The following is an 18,385-nucleotide window of genomic DNA, read 5'->3' on the forward strand; positions in this document are numbered from 1 at the left end:
AAGTATTTTTCTTTTTGTCAGATGCATTATCAGGTAACACTTACTTTGCCCACTTGATCCCTACAAGTACATGTCTATTTTCTGTTGTTTTTTTCACAGATTCACAATTCATGATGGACTCATTTAATATATCTGTGTAAATGTACAACTTGTACACAAATTTTCTAGGAAAGGCATTTGACTTCCGGTTTTACGCTGGGTGTTTCTCTCGCGCTTGACGCGACTGTGACCGCGAGAAAGTTTGGTTGAATCCTCCCGATCCAAGAGGGAAGACGTCATCACATCCACCGCTGCAGCTGTCAACGATGAATGAATGCTGTTGTCTTCAGGTGTCCTGGGAAATATGGACGCTCGGCTATGAGCTGCACCTGCACGACTCAAGTTAATAACTGACTGGGATATATGACTGGGACTTTGCTGTCATTTAGAAAGCAAGGAGATGTGATGTGTCGGTGCGGGAAAGCGATAGACAGCGTTGAAATTGTACATATAACATATCGTATAAGTGTCAAAGTCTAGTAAATGTCCATTTTGCAGCAGATGCTACTTATAACCAGACTTTCGAAACTCACTTCACGAATCTATACAGTAGAGCAGGCTCAGAGCATATGTTACATGTTTGTTGAGTTGGATCAGACAAACGGTGGACTACAAAAATATGAGCTAAAGGAAATTTTAGTCTTGATCCCCCCTGTGTTTTCTTTTTTCTTTTAAAGAAATCTCAGACTTCATCCAACAAGGTATATTGTGAACTCAATCCAGCTAAGATAAAGGGCAGACATCAAGGAGGCTCTGTTAATAACTAATGCTGAAAGTGATGCATTATGCAACATCTCAAACTAACATCTTTATGGCTGACGCGCATTGTTCCCAGATTCATTCTTCAGAGTCAGCCAAAATGTTAATGCAGCTACACTTCGAAAGGAAACAACAGCCATCAGAAAACGACTTTTGGTGCACAGTGTAGAAACGCATAGTAATAGTGCAAGTCATGTCTCATTTGCAGCTCACAGGTCAGAGCTCATGAGGAACGTCTGAAGGCGGCAGTAGCTCTGCCAAGTCACAAAATCAACACGAGACAAGATCCGGCTGACAAGTAAATGTTGTTGCAATGTAACACTGATTGAATGATGAAATGCACCACCGGGGCAACTTGTTATTTCACATTTTATTCCCTTTCATTCTCACACATGATGTTTCTCCACATGGAAAACACACACTGTGATGTGCTAAGTCAGTACGTGTGCACATTTGATACAGTGAAGAGCAAAAAGGGTTCTTCCCCCAAACAGAACATCAGCGTGTTTAGAAGGTCCGTTTCATTAAGATTCAATTGTTTAAGAGTTGATGTGAAAAAAATGTGGAAACTTTTTCCGAGTGGAAGTTGAGAGTGTTCAATCAGCCTTCACGCCCTCCTTGATGCGGTTGAGCTCGTAGCACAGGGTCTCGTAGCGGTATGCCATGCGGATCTGGGCCACATTGGTCTTACGGATGTCGTTGCCCTCTGGGCCCTCCTTGAGGTAGTCGTCACCCAGGTTGTGGATCTTCTCCTGGAACACAGAAAAAAAACCACAAGCATGTTTTGGTGCGAGCATAAAATCGCCTATATGTGGAACATGATGCTTCAATCTCTTCGATTTAAAAACAGCTTGTGCGGAGGATTTGACATGAAGCAACACGTCTTCAAGTACTATTTTGCACCGACAATGTTTGCCAATGTAAAAAGAAAGACGGGTCTTACAAGCTATTTGTTAAATGTCTTAAAAAAAAAAATTTGAATTCAACAAAGCATCACCACATTTAATGGTTCACCATGCAGTGTGTGTTACCTCATGAGACATGGCGCTCTGCAGAACACTGCTCCTGGAGATCTCACACATGTCGCAGGTACTGAGCTTGAAGACCTGGGCTGCGATGGCGTACTCTTCCATCAGGGGTTCCTGTGGACATAAAGGCCAAGATTTACACTTTGATATTTGGATCACATAGACACAGCTCATAGTTCATACAACTCCCATGAACTGTGGAAGGCAATCACCAGAGGTAACTGTGTGCATGCAATTCACATTGTTAAACCACTATCTGCGTATTCTACATGGCACAATGCTTACAATGCATGTCCATTTGATTGTTCTACTTTATTTCCGTTTGTGTGTGCAGCACATAACTTTTTGTGTACAATCAGAATGCAACAACTAAAATGCATTCATCTGTAGACCTAATACAATGGTCATTATACGCAGCGCAGCGTGCGCCATTGTCTGCGCCCTCCATGTGCTCGGACCTTAGTGTAGTGGAACTGCATGGGGTCGTCGGTGGACAGAGAGACCACCAGGCCCTTCTTGTGGAACTCCAGCAGCGGGTTCTTGGCGTATTCCAGGAACAGGCTGTTGTTGCTGAGAGGGGACATGGCGATGGGGATCTGGGTCAGGAAGTACAGGTACTGCAGCACAGGACTCTGGGGGATTGATAGATTGATAGTTCAGTCAACTTGTGATATTATTTGTCAAGGCCTGGCTTTGTTTTGTTTTTTTCAGATAAAGCAAGCAGAATGATCAAATTGACCGACATGAATGCAGATATCCCCTTTCAAACTTTCTCTTTTAAGAAAACCTGAAACCAGCTTGTTGCCGTAACAGCGATTAATACAGAGAAGGCATGGAGAGCAGTGCAGCGTATCACAGAAGATCTCAGGATAACACCACTTAGATCCAGATTTCAAACATTGAGCCCTAAAAGGGTATTTCTTATCTGGGACCAGTTTGAGAGTGGGGGCTTTTTGCCCTTTAACCAGACAGGAAAAAACGACATATCTAGAAAGGACATCTTTTGGTGCTTTCAGATACAAAATGATATCAAGAAAAAAGAATGTTTTTCTTAATTGGAATTAATGCCTCCAGTGTACTACAACTGGGGTGTAGAAGTGACAGAAGATGTGTTGGAAGATTATTGGAACAATACAATAAAGTCACCAGTAAGTCTGATAATGCCTTGTGTAAAATACAGAACATGTTGGGAACTGAGCTCGAATTCAATCCAGTGTCCTCCTTCCTATAGCATGCGCATCGCCAACGTACATCACAGAAGACATTCTGTGGAAGGAAGAATATATAACACCAATGGATCTCCTGTCAGGTTGTCACAATCTCTGCTGGGTATGATGACACTAGGAATGGAACATAAACACTGACTTGTCTGATGCTTTTTTTGATAAATGAGAAAACCCTTTCTAGAATATATTGTTGTGAATGAGTGCTGCTGAATTTAAGTGCTGATTCACAGCCGTTGAAGAGAGCACACTGACCTTCTTGAGGTTGAGGCCGTGAGAGATGTTGTCAGCAGTCATGAAGGCAGCCAGCAGATGGGTGATGGCACCGGCCTCACCGCAGTGAGGCCTGAAGGTGAAGGTGTTCATGCCCCTCTGTCTGGAAAGCAGACAATAAACAAGTATTAGACTATGAACACATGTTCTCAGAGGAACTTGTTTTCCTGTTATCGTCAAGCACTGAGGAGGAGATGAGATATAAAACAATGAGGGGAAAGTCGAAGAGACATGAACACAAAATGGCAGGAATCTCTCATGAAAAAAACTGAAAGCATTAAATAATTATTAGTGCGCTACTGGCTCACACTAAAAAAGACTAAACTGTGTCAACGGAGACCAAGCTACTGACCTGCGGAGCTGGTTGAGCACAGTGATGTTAGCATACATGTAGTAGATGTAGTAGGTGTAGGAGGGGTTTTTGACGATGTCCCACTCCTCTGGTTTGGGGCTCTTGATGGAGAACATGTGACCACTGTGCTTGGACTCATCGTCCACGCTGTCGAAACCTGTCACCTACACACCAGGTGGCAAAAAGGTTGATGACACAGGTAGCAGATCGGATTTGTTATCTTGTTGTGTCTGAGCTGTTATGATCATCCCAGTTATGAATGCAATCATGCCATTGGTTGCGTGTGTGAGTGACTGCGGACCTCCGTGTCTGTCCACGGTTAATCTCGCATTCTGCTGCAGCAAACTGCTTAATATTTTGGGTGTCCGGTTATGGCTGCATGCTCAAGGACCTTTCGTAGTTGAGGTGACTCACACTTTCTCAAAATTCATTTTATTACCTGTTTCATACTGCCATTGCTCTTAACCGGCCCAAGGCCAGTAGGGGCCACCGGTGATGACACAGCTGAGTGGCTATCCAACCCCCAATCCGCTACTCTGCGCCCACAGTGAGGGGATAACAGTTTGCGGTGTGTTTGGCTAACAGAACAACGAGTTCACACACTGCCATACCTCTCCGCAACCGAACGGCTGCTCAGCAGGCAGACAGCTTGGCGAGTTTCATTTGTTCTTTGTGAGGATTGTGCGACGTGCCTTATCTGCACTCTACTGAGTGCAGCTTTGCAGTTGTGACTTTTTCTGACTCACATGCTGGAGGAAGATGCTGAGGTCTGGGTTGGACTGTGGGTCGATGGTGGCCTGGAACACTGGCAGGAAAATGTTCTCCAGCATCTTGCCAAAGTGGGGCACAAAGTCCTTGGCTCTGAAGATGTCACTAAGATAGAAGAGGAGAAAAAAACAAAAACATTTCAATATGAATTCTGGCCATCTTTCACACCCTTTTGAGCCTTTTTTTTTAAGCTCACGGGATTAAAAATAGATTTTTCTTTAATATCATATCCTAGTCAAATTAGAATCCATGATCTATCCACAAGGATACATTATTCCCCATCTGTCCCACAGTTTGCATAAAGAAAGAATCAAGATATGAACACTTACTAGATCCTGGGTATTTGAATCATCCACTTGAGGTGTGAGGAGAAGACTCTGTGCTTGACGAACCAGCTGGAGAGCTTGCTCCACTCGGCGGGGTTGCTGCCGTAGATGGACAGACGAGGCTCAGCATACTGGTACTTGGCGTCCTCCAGGTCATTGGCTACTTCCTGGTTTACACAAAGGTCAAGCGGACAGAAATATGGATTATTTCATTATTAAAAGCTGTTGTTTAAAGAACTGTTCTTCTGTGATGTAGCCATTCTTTGCACATAGAAACTGACCTTGATGATGGTGGCAAAGTACTCTCCCCCGATGTGGTTCTCCGTCTTCATGTACAGGTCACGCAGCTCACTGGCTCCTACGGGGTTGTACTTGGCGTTGAACTTATCGAAGCGCTGGAAGGTTTGTCTTCCCTTCAGAGAAACAACAAAGAGACAAGAAAACAGATTTAGACTGAAGGGATGGGAACAATAGGATTGATCCATTCATAATGCAAATTTTGCATGAGAAAATTTGGATGTTTACTTTAAGAAGTAGTTATCCAAATAGAGTGAATAAGGAAATACAATTTTAAAGAGTCAGTGTGTGTTCAGTTTAGTGTAATGTTTAAATTGTGCCTTTTCGAAGCAATACATGTATTATATTGTCTCCATTTGAACAAATTACAACAAAAGAACTGTGATTTTTAAAAATGAAACCATGTTCTCAGCAAATTGTTGATATCTAAAAACGTCTCATTACATGGTAATTCAATTTTTTTTAGCTTTTCACATCTAACGCCACCAATGTTCCACGTGTGTAACGTACAGCGTGCACATCCAGGGAGTCCACAGTGAGGTCATAAGGATGCAGGTGAAGGGACTCGAAGAGCTCCTTCATGGTGACCTCCCTCCCTCCGATTTTGTGCACGATGCGGTCAGCGTCCACGCGGTAAGACCTCTTGATGAAGCGCAGCAGGTGCTTCTGGTTCATGCAGGCGGCGGCGTGGATGTGGGTGTCCACCTGGAGAGGCAGGGAGATGATAAGGGTGTGGTGGATCACTGAGGTTTGGGGTTTCATGTGGTGTGTAATAACTCTGCTTGGTAACAAGAGGGAGCTAAAGACACACACACACACACACACACACACACTCACACGAGGTGAATGGCAGACGTAAGCGGGGACGACAACAAACTAAGTGGGATTTGAATCAAAATGTAAAGAATCTCCTCATTTATGTAAACTTGAACACATTTGAAATAGAGATGACAATCCCAATTTTTCAACACTTGAATTATTGATTTCAATGCTTTCTGTATGAACATAAAGTGTGTTTTGTGTGTCACATAAACACAAGTCAATTTAAAGATTTTTAGATCAGTCAGTGGAGGAAGAATGCAATGATTCCACTTCATTTTGCAGTCTCCCCTCATATCAAACCCAGACTTTGTGGGCACTTCACAGATGTATATTTGTTCCAAGTTATTTGTCCTGCTTTTATGTTTTAAAGCTAAATTAGAAGAAGTGTGCATGCTAAAGGCATGGCTACCTTCCTGCAGTTGTAGAAGTCCCTGTGGGGGTTCATCTTCAGCTCCTTCATCTCCTCCATCTCATTCAGCATCTCATGCACGTTGAACTTGGACATGAGGAACTGCAGACGGCGGTGAGTGTACGTCTTACTGCGAAACAAGAGAGAAGCAGTTTAACTCATGAACTGCACTGTTAGGGGCTGCCAAATAGCAGATTGACGGATTTCATGTGTAATTCAAGTGTGAAAAATGAAAATGTTGATTTGAAGCTTATTGTTGTTGTATGTTATTTTGTTGGGAACCTGTCCTGCACCCTGTGCGGATCCCCACGAACACACACTGAGAACTTGTGATAAATTACAGTCGCTAAACCCTGGGGGTCATCTTCAACATGACATCACTTTTAAAGACCTAAGGAAACCATGGAGGGGACAACAGAGAAAACCGAGATGTTTTGATTCTAAAGTTCAAACCAGAGCAATCAACATCATTTCAAAGGACTCACGTGGGGCCCTGTGCAATGAGAGCAATGAGGAAGTTCATGTCGTCGATGAAGGTGGCGTAGTCGGGGCAGGGCAGGTCTTTGGGCTGATGTTTGTCTGCGGCTGCGGCGTCGTTGTACACGCAGATGACGCCGTCCTTCATGCGAGCAACATATCCCAGATTCTTTGGCAGGTTCTTGGTGTCAAAGGGGTCTTCCCCGTTCTTTGGAGGCGCTGTGAAGACTGATGGACGGAGGTAAATGCAAATCAATCAACTGGTGCAGAACACGTCTCACACGAGCTGCCTCCACTCCTTCTCTCCTCACCTGGCTGCACCTGATCTTCGATTTTGAAGCTCTCCCCCTCGATATCGCGCAGGTACTCGGAGGTCGTCCGTGGGTAGCGCTGGTAGGCCAGCCTCATGTACTTCTCCCTGATGGTCAAGGCGCGGTACAGACCCTTGCAGGACAGCTCAAAGTCGTCCATGGTCACCTGATTGGCAGATGCAAGAGATGTTACAGATTTTACAGTTACTCATAAAATAAATATAATTGTAGCCTTATAATGACATGCGGCTATGTCAACATCTGAAGCATTCCTTTAGAAAACAAGATGAACCGTTAGCTATCCACTCGTGCCAAAAGGACTTAAAACTAAATTGAACTAAAGATTTTATATTGGTTTGATGGGAGGTGAGGGCTTAATTGATAAATTGATTTGAAAATATGCTTTAAGCTGCTAAAGTCAACAGTTTTCTTTGCAAAACATTGTCCATGTTTGGCAGTTTTTTCTCTGACATGCTGCATTTTTGGACTTCCGAGTCTCGAGGTCAATGGCTTTTTGTTAGATGCCTGAAATAAGGTCTGTACTTAACGCAAGCTTTTTCTTAAATATTATTTTAGAGGAGCAACTGTTCGCTTAATGATCCATGTTCCATTTTTCCCCCCCTTTTTTGTCGTTCCCACCCCTTGAACATAACTCAACAGTAAGGACTAACCTCCGGGTTGGCCTAACAAAACCTACCTCATCCCTGCAGCACTCTATGAGTTTGATGCGACTTAGGCCTACTAGTGAATTTACATCAAGGATTATTCTTGATGAGTAAAAAAGGGAGGTGTTCTAAAAATATGAAGACAAACAAAAGTACTTCACCAGTGAATTTGAATGGGATCAAATGAAAATAAACAGTACCCCGGAGGCGTAGTCTCCGATGATGGCCACTCTCTGGAAGTCCGGCACTTCCAGGTAGGTGGGCGTGTCCACCTCCACTGACACTACAGAGGCAGCAGCAGACACAGGCACGGCCATGGTGCGGCAGCGCTGGCGTCTCTTGCTGTGGATAAGGAGAGGTGAGGTGAAGTGGTTTGCCGCGAAGACTAAATGCAAATGTGAAACCTCCAAATATCGTATTTCCTCACCGTGTATTGACATCATTTTGCTGCACCACAAGCACAAACTGACAACACGTAATCTCCCGCCTCACCGTTTCTCAGCATCGTCCTCAGTGTGTAGATGGTGGGCCATCTCTTGGTGCATGATGGGACAGTCCTCAGCCACATCAAACATAGAGATCTCATCGCGGACGTCCTCGGCTTTGGTCTCCGACGCAAAGACCTGCTCCGCGAAGGCCCGCATTTTATCATCGGTCTCTGTCGGGCACAGCAATGGTTCGCTGTGTTAATAACAGAGCTCGGCATTCTGCTCCCGTCACACCATGCAGCCACAGACACAACTTCTTGAATGCTAAGCTACGCGGCATGAACATGACCGCAGAATGATGTGGATTCATGATGAACGAACGGTGCACACAACATCATTTTACATCATCTATGACGTAAAAGGGCGCGTACATTACCCAGCCGCATGTTTGCAGACTCATGCGTTGAGCGTTGTGCACATGACCAAAGCCTGACTCAGTCAAAGTCTGACCTCCAGTTTGGTCCCATGCACATAGAGGAGCAGTGGCACTGACACAAGATGGTTTTTAACTCCAGATCATCTCTCACTGCGTATGTAGGTTGTTGTTATTTGACAAAATAATGACAGGAAAAAAGAGTCATGGTGCAAAATGACTGGAGTTATGAACCAAGCTATGTGAACATCAGTTCTCCAACAAGCGTTCAAGTCTCAAAAAGCAACGCAATGACAATACACGGCATGAGTGGCATTACCTGATGCCCATCAGTCTGTAGATCAAACTATACTTCTTACATGCACTTTGTAGCCAGGAGCCAAGGCGTTGCCTCTCCATGTGGCACATATGACGAAAGCGACTGGGGGTTCTACGTCTCACCCTCCATACTTACTCTGTTGACCTGGTTGTGCCCAGCAAGAAAGTAGAGCCGCCCGAAGTAAAACCCAAAGATAGTGTTAGAAAGGAGTTGGTTAGAAAGGTGAAAACAATTACTGTGTTTTAAAGTATATCAGTAGCAAAAAGTTATGAATAGATTTTAGGCAGAGAGACCTAATATATATCGGTTATAACCAAAATATAGCTAAAGACACATGTAATAGTAAATGCTGAGGATATGAGCAATGGAATGAGACATTGGACACTTTATGGTAAATGGAGAAGTGGGATTAGGGTAAACATACAGTTTGAGGATACATAATGGAGAGGACACATGACTGTTAAATTCACAGTTACTTTTGAAGGGAGAGCAGCCGGACACAGCAGTGGGAACTGCATCTTCAGGACACATGCAGAGAGGATTCTGCGGTCTCCGCGCTCCCAGGGGAGCGACGCCTTTAGATACTCATGTCCAGGATTCCATTCCTGCACCGCTATCATTTCTGAACATCTCGTCATGCACGCGAAGATGCGTTTCACGTTGTCTCCCTGGCGTCGCCTCGGTGGTTCAAACAAGTCTGGAGCTCAATTAAGTCTTGTTTGTGCGCTGCTTTGTGAACCGATAAGCATTCCCGTGGCGGAAGGAGTCGCTGAGCTACCTGGGAAAAGTCATTTATTGACTATAACTGTTCACATTCACTTAGGTCTTCATTGGTGCTGCTCTGTTTGCAAAGCCTCTGATTCAAATGCATTATAATGAACCAGAGGATGGATATTGAATGTGAACAATAGATTAATAAATGGTGTCCATTTCCACCGTACGGCATTGTTTTCCATTTCGTGTAGAATAGACATTCATTTACCAAGATCCCAGGTTGTCTAAGTCGCTGAGTTTTGTGTGATTTGGGGAAACTGGCCCTTTAAGACTCATCTGAACTTGTTCAGTTTCATCGTTGATTCGTTCATTTGTTGTCCGGCAGATCGTAAAAAAAGGGTGTGAAATCCCAGCCGTCACGTCAGATTATGCTTTCACATCAAGCACAGTCTGCACCAACACCTGCCAAATCATTACAACCACCAAGCTCTTCAGACAGCCGATGGTTCGAACATGGCCTTTCTATTTTCCACCCTTTGGAAAACTCTTAACGGCCAGATGCCCAGAGCCTGGTGGAGGTTCGCCTATAATTAGCAGCTATTACAACAGCATTTAAAATAGTAGTAATGAAGTAATGGAAGAGATTTTCATACTGGCCATGAACTAAAAGAAGGGACACTAAAAACTGAAGCACAAATTAAGAATGACCTGATCTCTTGTTACACTTGAAGTCAGAGAATCAGCTGGCAAATCACATCCATAAGAAACCCTCTCTTGTAATTTGAACATCTGAGAATCACTTACTCCCTACACTCTGCTCTGATATACAACGTGGAGTTTCGTGATATGAATTCAAATCGTTTGCAATTGAGCTCAAGAAATGTATTTTGACGTTGGAATCACACAAATAAACAAAGGTAAAACACAGTTAAAAGAATCATCACCTTGTGATCACTGTTTACTGTCCAATATGGACTTCGTATTGGAGCTATTTAACCCCAAAGAACCCGTCATTAAAGCTGTCAGTGCCATCCATTAAAGTGACGATGTAACACTGCAAACATTTGGGAATGTACTACCTAAACAGCTGTTGATATTAGACAGTAAGAGGTGTGAACCCTGTAATATGCCTTCAAGGCATATTTGCGAAGTCTTTGGAGTTCTCGCTTCCATTCTTTCCATACAGCTCAACGATCAGACATGAGGGTGGCGTTGTGACAGAAAGGTCAAGTTCTTTTTTTTCATGTGTTGGTCAAAAAACGTTCCATAGAAAAGCGTAACAAAAATGAAAATGATTACACTTTAATTGAAGGCTTCCACAGTTCGTTTTTATAGTCATGTGTCAATGTGAAATATTGAAACACTATAGATGAGAGTGCATGTTCAACCCCAGAGCCCTTCTGCCCATACTTACCTGGCGTTAAGACTTTCGGCATGGTAACGCTCTCCTGCTGAAACGTTCCCTGATGACTGGTTAAGGGTGGTCAGCTACTGGACCACTGTAGGAGGGGAGTGAGAAGCCCTGTGCTCGGTCTGTGGAATATTAAGCTCCTTCTGCCCCTCACGTGGAACCTGCTATGCCCACACGGGACACGCCTGGACGTAAAGGAGGGGGAACTCATATGTGTCCAACTCTATTTTTAAAGTTGTGTATGTGCACACGGGACTGTGGACACAAAGAGACGGGTACGGTGGGGGACTTGTATTATATAACACCCTGTGTGGGGCACAAGGGGCTCTGCACATGTCGGGTGGGTTTTTAGACGGGTGCTCATGTGTTAACACACCTTTCAATCCACTGAAAATGCAAAACGTTGACAAAATTGTTACTCCTTTAGAATAGTATTGAGTTCGTCTTTTGACATATTTCTTGACCAGTGAGGAAAATCAAGGCGTGTTTTAACAATTTTACTTGAAGTGCATTTTTTACAGCAAAGATAAGATTGGAAGATTTGTAGAATTCATGCATGGTCGGTCTAATTCTTTTCAGCCTTACAGACCAGAGACTATTCTACTATCTAGTTCCCATATGCCACAGCTGCTCTGTGAGGCTGCTCTGTGCTTTGAGCTACATGCTAACCTCAGCATGCTAACATGCTTGGAATGACAATGCTAACATGCTGCTGGTAATCAGGTAATAATGCTTACCTTTTGAACCATCTTAGTTTAGCCTATTAGCATGCTAACGTCAGGTTTGCAGGCATTTGGTCATCCATCCAGAACATGTTTGACTAGTTGACTGCACAAGAGGAAAAGTTCGGGGATCACCAATGTGAGTAGGATTTATCTTTATGGGACGAGAAATTTCCTTTTCCATGGCAATCCATCCAATAGTTGATGAGATGTTTCAGTCCGGACCAAAGTGGTAGACCAACCGACCCATGTCGTTAGCGTGAGTGGTGATTGTGGCGTGGTAATATCCACCAGGCCTTGTAGACAGGTGGAGGCGACGCCCTTACAAATAAACCTCCCTGAATTAGTATCAATCTCTTATGGTAATCACTGCTGAAAGCAACTTTTCTATAATTTGAAAAAATATAGAAATCGAATTACTAGATTTTCCAACTGATAACAAGGCTGAGCCAACGTTAACTAACTCAAATATTCAGTATTGGTGGAGCTATATCATATCGAGCCATGCAGAAGGTTTTATCTTTATTTGTCGTGGCTTTTATATGGCTTTGTTCTCTTCAGAGCATTGGAAATTTACATTTGAAAGATTTAACCGTAACCTTTTTTAGGGAATATTCTTTCAATTTCAATTGCTGTCAATCTTTTTAAAAGTATTTGTTGCTGCTTCGAGCACCCCAAACTAAATTCCGTTCAACTAGCATCTGGCTGGGGGCATAAATCTCTTACCTCTTTAATAATTTTGGGTTGTTGATGTCATCGCACAGACTTTGCCATTCACTTGTGTCACAGCTCTGCTTCTCTGTGCAGCTTGAAGACACTTAACAAGCCATCTATCTGGAGGGAATGTGATCCTAAATGTCAACGTTCCTCTCAGAGTGCAACAAGTGAAAGAGATCAAGTTAGACATTGACAGTCAGTTGAGCCATTAGAAATAAAAATACCAGACAGGAGCTTTTAGGACATTTTGTAGATCATGTTTATCAATAAAATGCATTTCATAAGCATACTTTTAAAACACTAACATTCCAGCTGAAACTACAGTTTATGGTTTACTGGTGATTAGAACTAAACTGGTGACACAAGCATCAAGAGTTCTGAAACATAATCTAGAACTCTAGAGATGAATTTATTCCTCATGTTTTAGCTGATGTGCTGTTTGTACAGCATGGTCTCAATCATAAAAAAATAAAAAATGGAATGAATTTCCTTTCAACAAATTATGTTTTTTGACCAATCCGTGTCAAGTATCTGATTGGCTGACAACTACAAGTTCTCCTCTTTGTGTGTGAATTCTTTGACGGTACTCTTCCACAGCCTTCACCAAGTTGTAATATGAATGTGAACTTGAAGGACAAACCATCGAAGGCAAGTGCCAACAAATGCAGAGGCTGACATGAATGAACTGTTCTCCGGGGAAATTCTTTTCCGTGGTCGAGAGAGATCTGACCTCGCCATGAACCTGAGAGATTATCAGCAGCTGGACGACTGGTTAACATGGGCAAGAGGGAGTCCAAATTTTCCCGTCTCATATTACTCCTATCATCAGCACCCGGGCTGTCAGACTCTCCCAAATTACAACAGGTGCTGTCCAGCTTATAGGTCCGGTTGGCCATGCAGACCATTTCCTGTAGTTTTCACTTCTCCAATTGATTTAAAACGTCATATGATGAGCTAGGAGAAGCAGCAAAACATGCTGCGAACACCAGAATGTAATAAATGCAAAATAACCACCTCTATTTATATATCTCCAATGTGTAGTTCAAGTTGGTGTCATATGACAATGTTTTGTTTGGTATGAAATATTACTGGTGTCAGGTCAAGTGGTGACTACAGATCCTCTCTGCATGCGGGAAGACATCTGAAACCTGTGCTCCTCCAACAGCCACACAGAGACTTCTGACATAAGACGAAGATCACTGCAGCATTACAAACACGTCTGCAAGTCTGACCTACAGAGTTTATTCTATCTATTTGATTATGTGGTCATAAGAGACGTCATACAATCTTGCCAAAAACAAAAAAAAACAGCTGTCTGCTTGTGTAGCAGCGGCTGAGTTGCGAAGAGGTACTGCAGTGTGTGTACTGGCATTTCTGTCAGCGGTTAGCCAATCAGATCGAACTGAACAATAAAAGGCAGCTAACAACCAGTGATGTACTCAACCTGTAAGGCGTAAGGCGTTGTAAAACACACAGCAGCGATGTATACAAGCAATCAATCGCTGAGCAGCGGCTGAATTGCGGTGAGGCACAGCAGCGAGCTTAGTGGTAGTTCCATTCGCTGCTAGCGGTTAACCAAACACACCGTCCAAAACAATAAAAGTGAGCCGCAGACCAGCGGCCGAGAGGTACGCAGCAGAAGTCCATACCGGTACTTCTATTTGCCAAAAACTTTTGTCCCCTCAATGTGGGCGCATGGTAGCAGATTGGGAGTCAGCGCTGCACTCAGCTATGTCATCACCAGTGGCCCCTACAGGCCCCTGCCGGTTAAGAGTAGTGAGTGATGAGTCAGCAGACAGTCAATGGAAGTATAAAACAGGCAATAAAACGTGTTTTGAGAAAGTGTGAGTCACCGCAATCGCGAGAGGTTCTTGAGCATGCAACCATAACTGGCCACCCAAAATATGATGCAGTTTGCTGCAGCAGAATGTGAGATTAGCCATGGACAGACACAGAGGTGCACACTCACTACTCACGCACAAACACACGCTATCGATTGCATGAACCTCCTGGTGGAGATAAAAACATTCATCTCCAAAAGCGTCCGTTTTAAGTAAAATAGTCTGCTATGAAATAGCCCTGATTTGAATAAATATAGTAGTTAGCATCGCACTGGGGCCCTCGACCAAAATGCCAATGGGACGTCTCCGTTGGATTTGGATTATTGCTGAAAATAAATTCTGTGGCAAATGAAGTTTATGATACTTGCACGTTTTCTTCAGCAAGATAATCTTCACGAATGAGCATCGCTTGCATGATTTTTTAAAAGTCTAACATCACCAGAAGTAAAAAGCTGACGTAGGGCTATAAACCAACTAAACCGCGTGTGAGCGAGCATATCCAAGCAAAAGCTGTAAAGGCGGACTTGTCAGCGCTATTTTGTTGGCGTGATGACAACCTAGCTTGCTAACCGCCTTTTTAAAGACATGTAAAAGCTTCAAAAACCACGAGTGGGCTATTTAATGACGTATTTTATATTGTAGAAAAAAAAAAAACTATTCTAAGCCCGTGTTAACCAGAGACTATTTCAAGCTTCCAACCAAAAATCCATCAATAAAAGTCATCAACTTTGAGAAGAGGGAACCCGAAGTCCGAAGTTATTTGTGGGTTTTAGGACTCATTCCTGCAGTACTTCATCACAGTAAGGAATGTGCATATGCTTGATAGTGATGGTCACTGGAGCAGTTTACGTTTAAGTTCAGCGTGTTTACATGTTGGGTTTGGATTGTAATCACCCTTCCTGTTTGAAAGATAGAGGAACTCCCAGACCTAAAAGCGGCAGAACACTGGAGAATGCACGTATACAGGACCTGTTCACTCCACAAAAGGCATTGCCTTCAACGCATTTGTTTTCCTCAACTGAACTGCGCATTAAAGCGTTACAGCAGCAATCTCATTATAATAGTTTATGAAAAATAGTTTGTTCATTGGGCTTAAGTTACCTGTAAATGGTGGAGGTAGTGGTGGTGAATTAGTGTGTGTGTGCGTGCATGCGAGAGAGAGAGAGAGAGAGAGAGAGAGAGAGAGAGAGAGAGATGGAATCACAACACTGTCTGATAAATTATAGCTGGTTTAAAGCAAAACTGTGAAACTTTTAAATAAAAAAAATAAATTAGATATTAATTCTCATTGGAAATGAAACACAGTACACTTTGCAGCTACAGCTTCACATGATGCTCATGGTGGATAACGTTAGCTTGTGTTAGATAGATATTAGATAGATATTGCTGCACAACTGACAGCATTGAGTGAGTTTGCTGACTTTATGACTTCTCTATTTGTACAGCCATCAAAAAAAAGAGCAAATTTTAGAAGTCACTGGACACACACACACACACACTTGGGGGGGGGGGGGGGGTGTAAACATGGACTGCAAAACAAGACTCAAGTGGTGAAATTTGCCTGAATAACAGGACAATGAAGATTTACTTCATACAGCTTCACACTGAGAATAAAAAAGCCTCTCTCTGTCACACAGTTGTATAGAAACAGTGTAATTCAATTTTACTGTGTTTCTTCGAGCAAAAACAAAAAAAAACCATGCAAGATGGGTGGGATCATAAGCCGACCTCCAGTGGTAGGTGACTTCAGCAATTCTAATTGCTCTTAATTGCTCGAGAGTTCCTCCCGACCAGACCGTTCCCCCAGAGCAGAGAGGTCCAAGCATCTGTACACACAGGACAAACATCAATAAAAGGTAGGTGCTTTTAATATTTCCTTTTAAAAGACATTAAAAGTTTATTTTCTGTTCATTTCGTGTCTGTATTATGGGGACACAGTCACTGTAGTCATCCAGAAAAATGCTTTAAACTGCCCTCAAGCTCGACCAACGCATGATGGCCAGACAGATAACGGTGAATGTTATCGGGGGTTGTATCGCTGTCTCCGTCACTTACACTAACATAGAACAAGTGTCCCGCACAATGTGCCACACATCGACTGAACTTCAATGTCCTTGTTCAAATGACAGATTGGGCTCAATGGAAGTGAAGGTGTTGGTGGACGGTCTCCCACGCGTGGTGTGTGGCGTTACAGAGGAAACCACATGTCAAGACGTGGTCATAGCGTTGGCTCAAGCCTTGGGTATGTATATCCGTGGCTCTGCGTATTAAAAAGGATTTATGTTCTGGCATGCTGACAACCACAGTGTCGTCCTTCTCTGCAGGTCAACCCGGGCGCTACACGTTACAGGAGAAATTTAAAGACTTTGAGCGCTGCATGGCCCCCAACGAATGCCTTCTGGAGACTCTCGAGAAATACGGCGAGCAGGCCAGGGAGGTCCGGCTCACACTGCTCCACAAGGGGCCCTCGGCCTGGGATGATATGAGCAGGGCAAAAGTCGGCCGGTACCAGCCCTGCCCGCCATTGAGAAGAAAAGACGCGGGGACCAGAATGCGGCGGTGTAGCGGCTCACTAGGACTGCATCGTCAAAGCTTGCCACCGCTGTCCTGTTCAAGGCAAGAGGCCGAGCAGCAAAAAAAAGAGGACCCGAAGAGGCCTAAAAGAAAGTCAATGACGCTCATGGAGGAGGCTTGGGAATGGCTGGAGAGTCTGGGCAAAGGGAAGGTCTATAGTACTGCCCGTGACAAGGAAAGCAGTAAGAGGACAGATAAACAGGATCGTAGCTCTTTGGGCGTTTCTCTCACTGTTGACGAAGGTAACTCAGGTCAAAGTAGCAAAAGCAAAGTCAGGGGTCAGAAAAGTCTAAAGTCAGACTTTGACCGTCGAACATCCTGCAGCATGGGAAGTCAGACGAGGGGGAAAGAAAGCAAACGCTTAGAGGCTAAATCAAATGTTTTGTCCAGTTCAAACGATGAGACACCGAAAGACGGTCTCAGAGAAACTATAATACGTCAACTCAGCAGTCTGCAGGACTTGCAGATCCAGATAGCAAACACGGACAGACTGATTTTGGAGCTCGAGGAAAAACAAGGGGTTAAAAAAGATCAGCAGGAAGCCCAGCAGAGGACGGTTGAAGAGGAGACGGAGCAGATCAAGTTCTGGGAGAACGAGTTAAAGGCAGAGGAAGACTACGAGAAAGATTTGCAACGCCAGTTCGTCGAGATGAGGGAAAACGCTGCGGGGTGCAAGGCCAAACTGGAGGATTGCAAGCGCAAAATGCAGGGGCTGGATTTCTTCGCCGTTCAAGAAGACTCGAAAGCCGGTGCAAACGCTGCCACGGAGCTTTCCGCTCTCCCAACTGAGGACCGGAATCGGCAGCAATCTGATGTAGATGTTAGCAGGAAGTTCCCGCCCAGAGAGGACTTGAACCCTCCTCACGCCCGAGTTCCTCCCAGCCAGATAAAGGAGCGACGGCCCACGGGGCCCACCGAGCTGAGGGAGTGGTGGACACTCTGGGCTCAGGCCCAAATCCCTCAATCGCAGACTAAAAAGGCGGCGATTCACCGCTCTGAGCTCACCATCTATCTGGGCCGTACCAAGGTCTAGAATCACATTAACAGACATGAAGTCAGTGAGTATTAGGGATGCTTCACTGCACACCAATTATATGTGGTAGCGTAAACTATGATTCATTAAATGGTGTAACACTGCTGCCCTCTAGTGGTTAAATCATGTAATGTTTATGATTCATTAAATTATTTAACACTGCTGCCCTCTAACAGGAAGTGCTTCCATAAAAGAAAAAAAGAAAATATATCAATATATCAGTTCTGAATTATGGAATATATTGTAGCCTGCATGTTACTCTTACTGAGAGGGAAAACCAAAGCTTCAAGGAGGCCGCTTCATCTTTGCATTTTGGGAATTCTGTCCAAAATGAGGGAAAATGATTTGAACTGCTCTCTTTTTGTTTTCACCAACACATTTCTGGAGTGTATCGGTCAACATAATAAAACGTTTTCAGAGCTACTTAATGCGTGACGTTTTTCT

The 18,385-nt window shown here is 43.8% G+C and overlaps 2 protein-coding genes across 3 annotated transcripts; one reads left to right on the top strand and one right to left on the bottom strand.

The window, feature by feature from the left end:
• Positions 1-1,159: 1,159 nt before the first annotated feature.
• ampd1 (adenosine monophosphate deaminase 1 (isoform M)) lies at positions 1,160-11,217 on the bottom strand. 2 transcript variants are annotated; one of them, XM_079274458.1, is made up of 15 exons: positions 11,058-11,217; positions 8,242-8,407; positions 7,950-8,091; positions 7,085-7,250; positions 6,782-7,001; positions 6,297-6,426; positions 5,576-5,770; positions 5,050-5,181; positions 4,772-4,935; positions 4,421-4,547; positions 3,675-3,838; positions 3,305-3,425; positions 2,285-2,458; positions 1,830-1,940; positions 1,160-1,550 (listed from the first exon to the last, which is right to left on the bottom strand). In XM_079274458.1, exons 1-15 carry the CDS (start codon positions 11,077-11,079, stop codon positions 1,395-1,397), a joined length of 2,190 nt encoding a protein of 729 aa, XP_079130584.1. In that variant the 5' UTR covers positions 11,080-11,217; the 3' UTR covers positions 1,160-1,394. The 2 variants fall into 2 exon arrangements, with proteins under 2 accessions (XP_079130584.1, XP_079130585.1); XM_079274459.1 differs by lacking the exon at positions 11,058-11,217 and adding an exon at positions 9,065-11,038.
• Positions 11,218-16,473: 5,256 nt separating this feature from the next.
• Positions 16,474-17,941, top strand: rassf11 (Ras association domain family member 11; the record flags this gene model as incomplete). The annotated part of the gene is made up of 2 exons (XM_079272966.1): positions 16,474-16,576; positions 16,659-17,941. The coding sequence occupies 2 exons, from the start codon at positions 16,474-16,476 to the stop codon at positions 17,939-17,941; spliced, it is 1,386 nt and encodes a 461-aa protein (XP_079129092.1).
• Between the last annotated feature and the right edge of the window lie 444 nt (positions 17,942-18,385).

The sequence above is a fragment of the Melanostigma gelatinosum genome (assembly GCF_949748355.1).
Source record: "Melanostigma gelatinosum genome assembly, chromosome: 8".
Lineage (NCBI taxonomy): Eukaryota > Metazoa > Chordata > Actinopteri > Perciformes > Zoarcidae > Melanostigma > Melanostigma gelatinosum.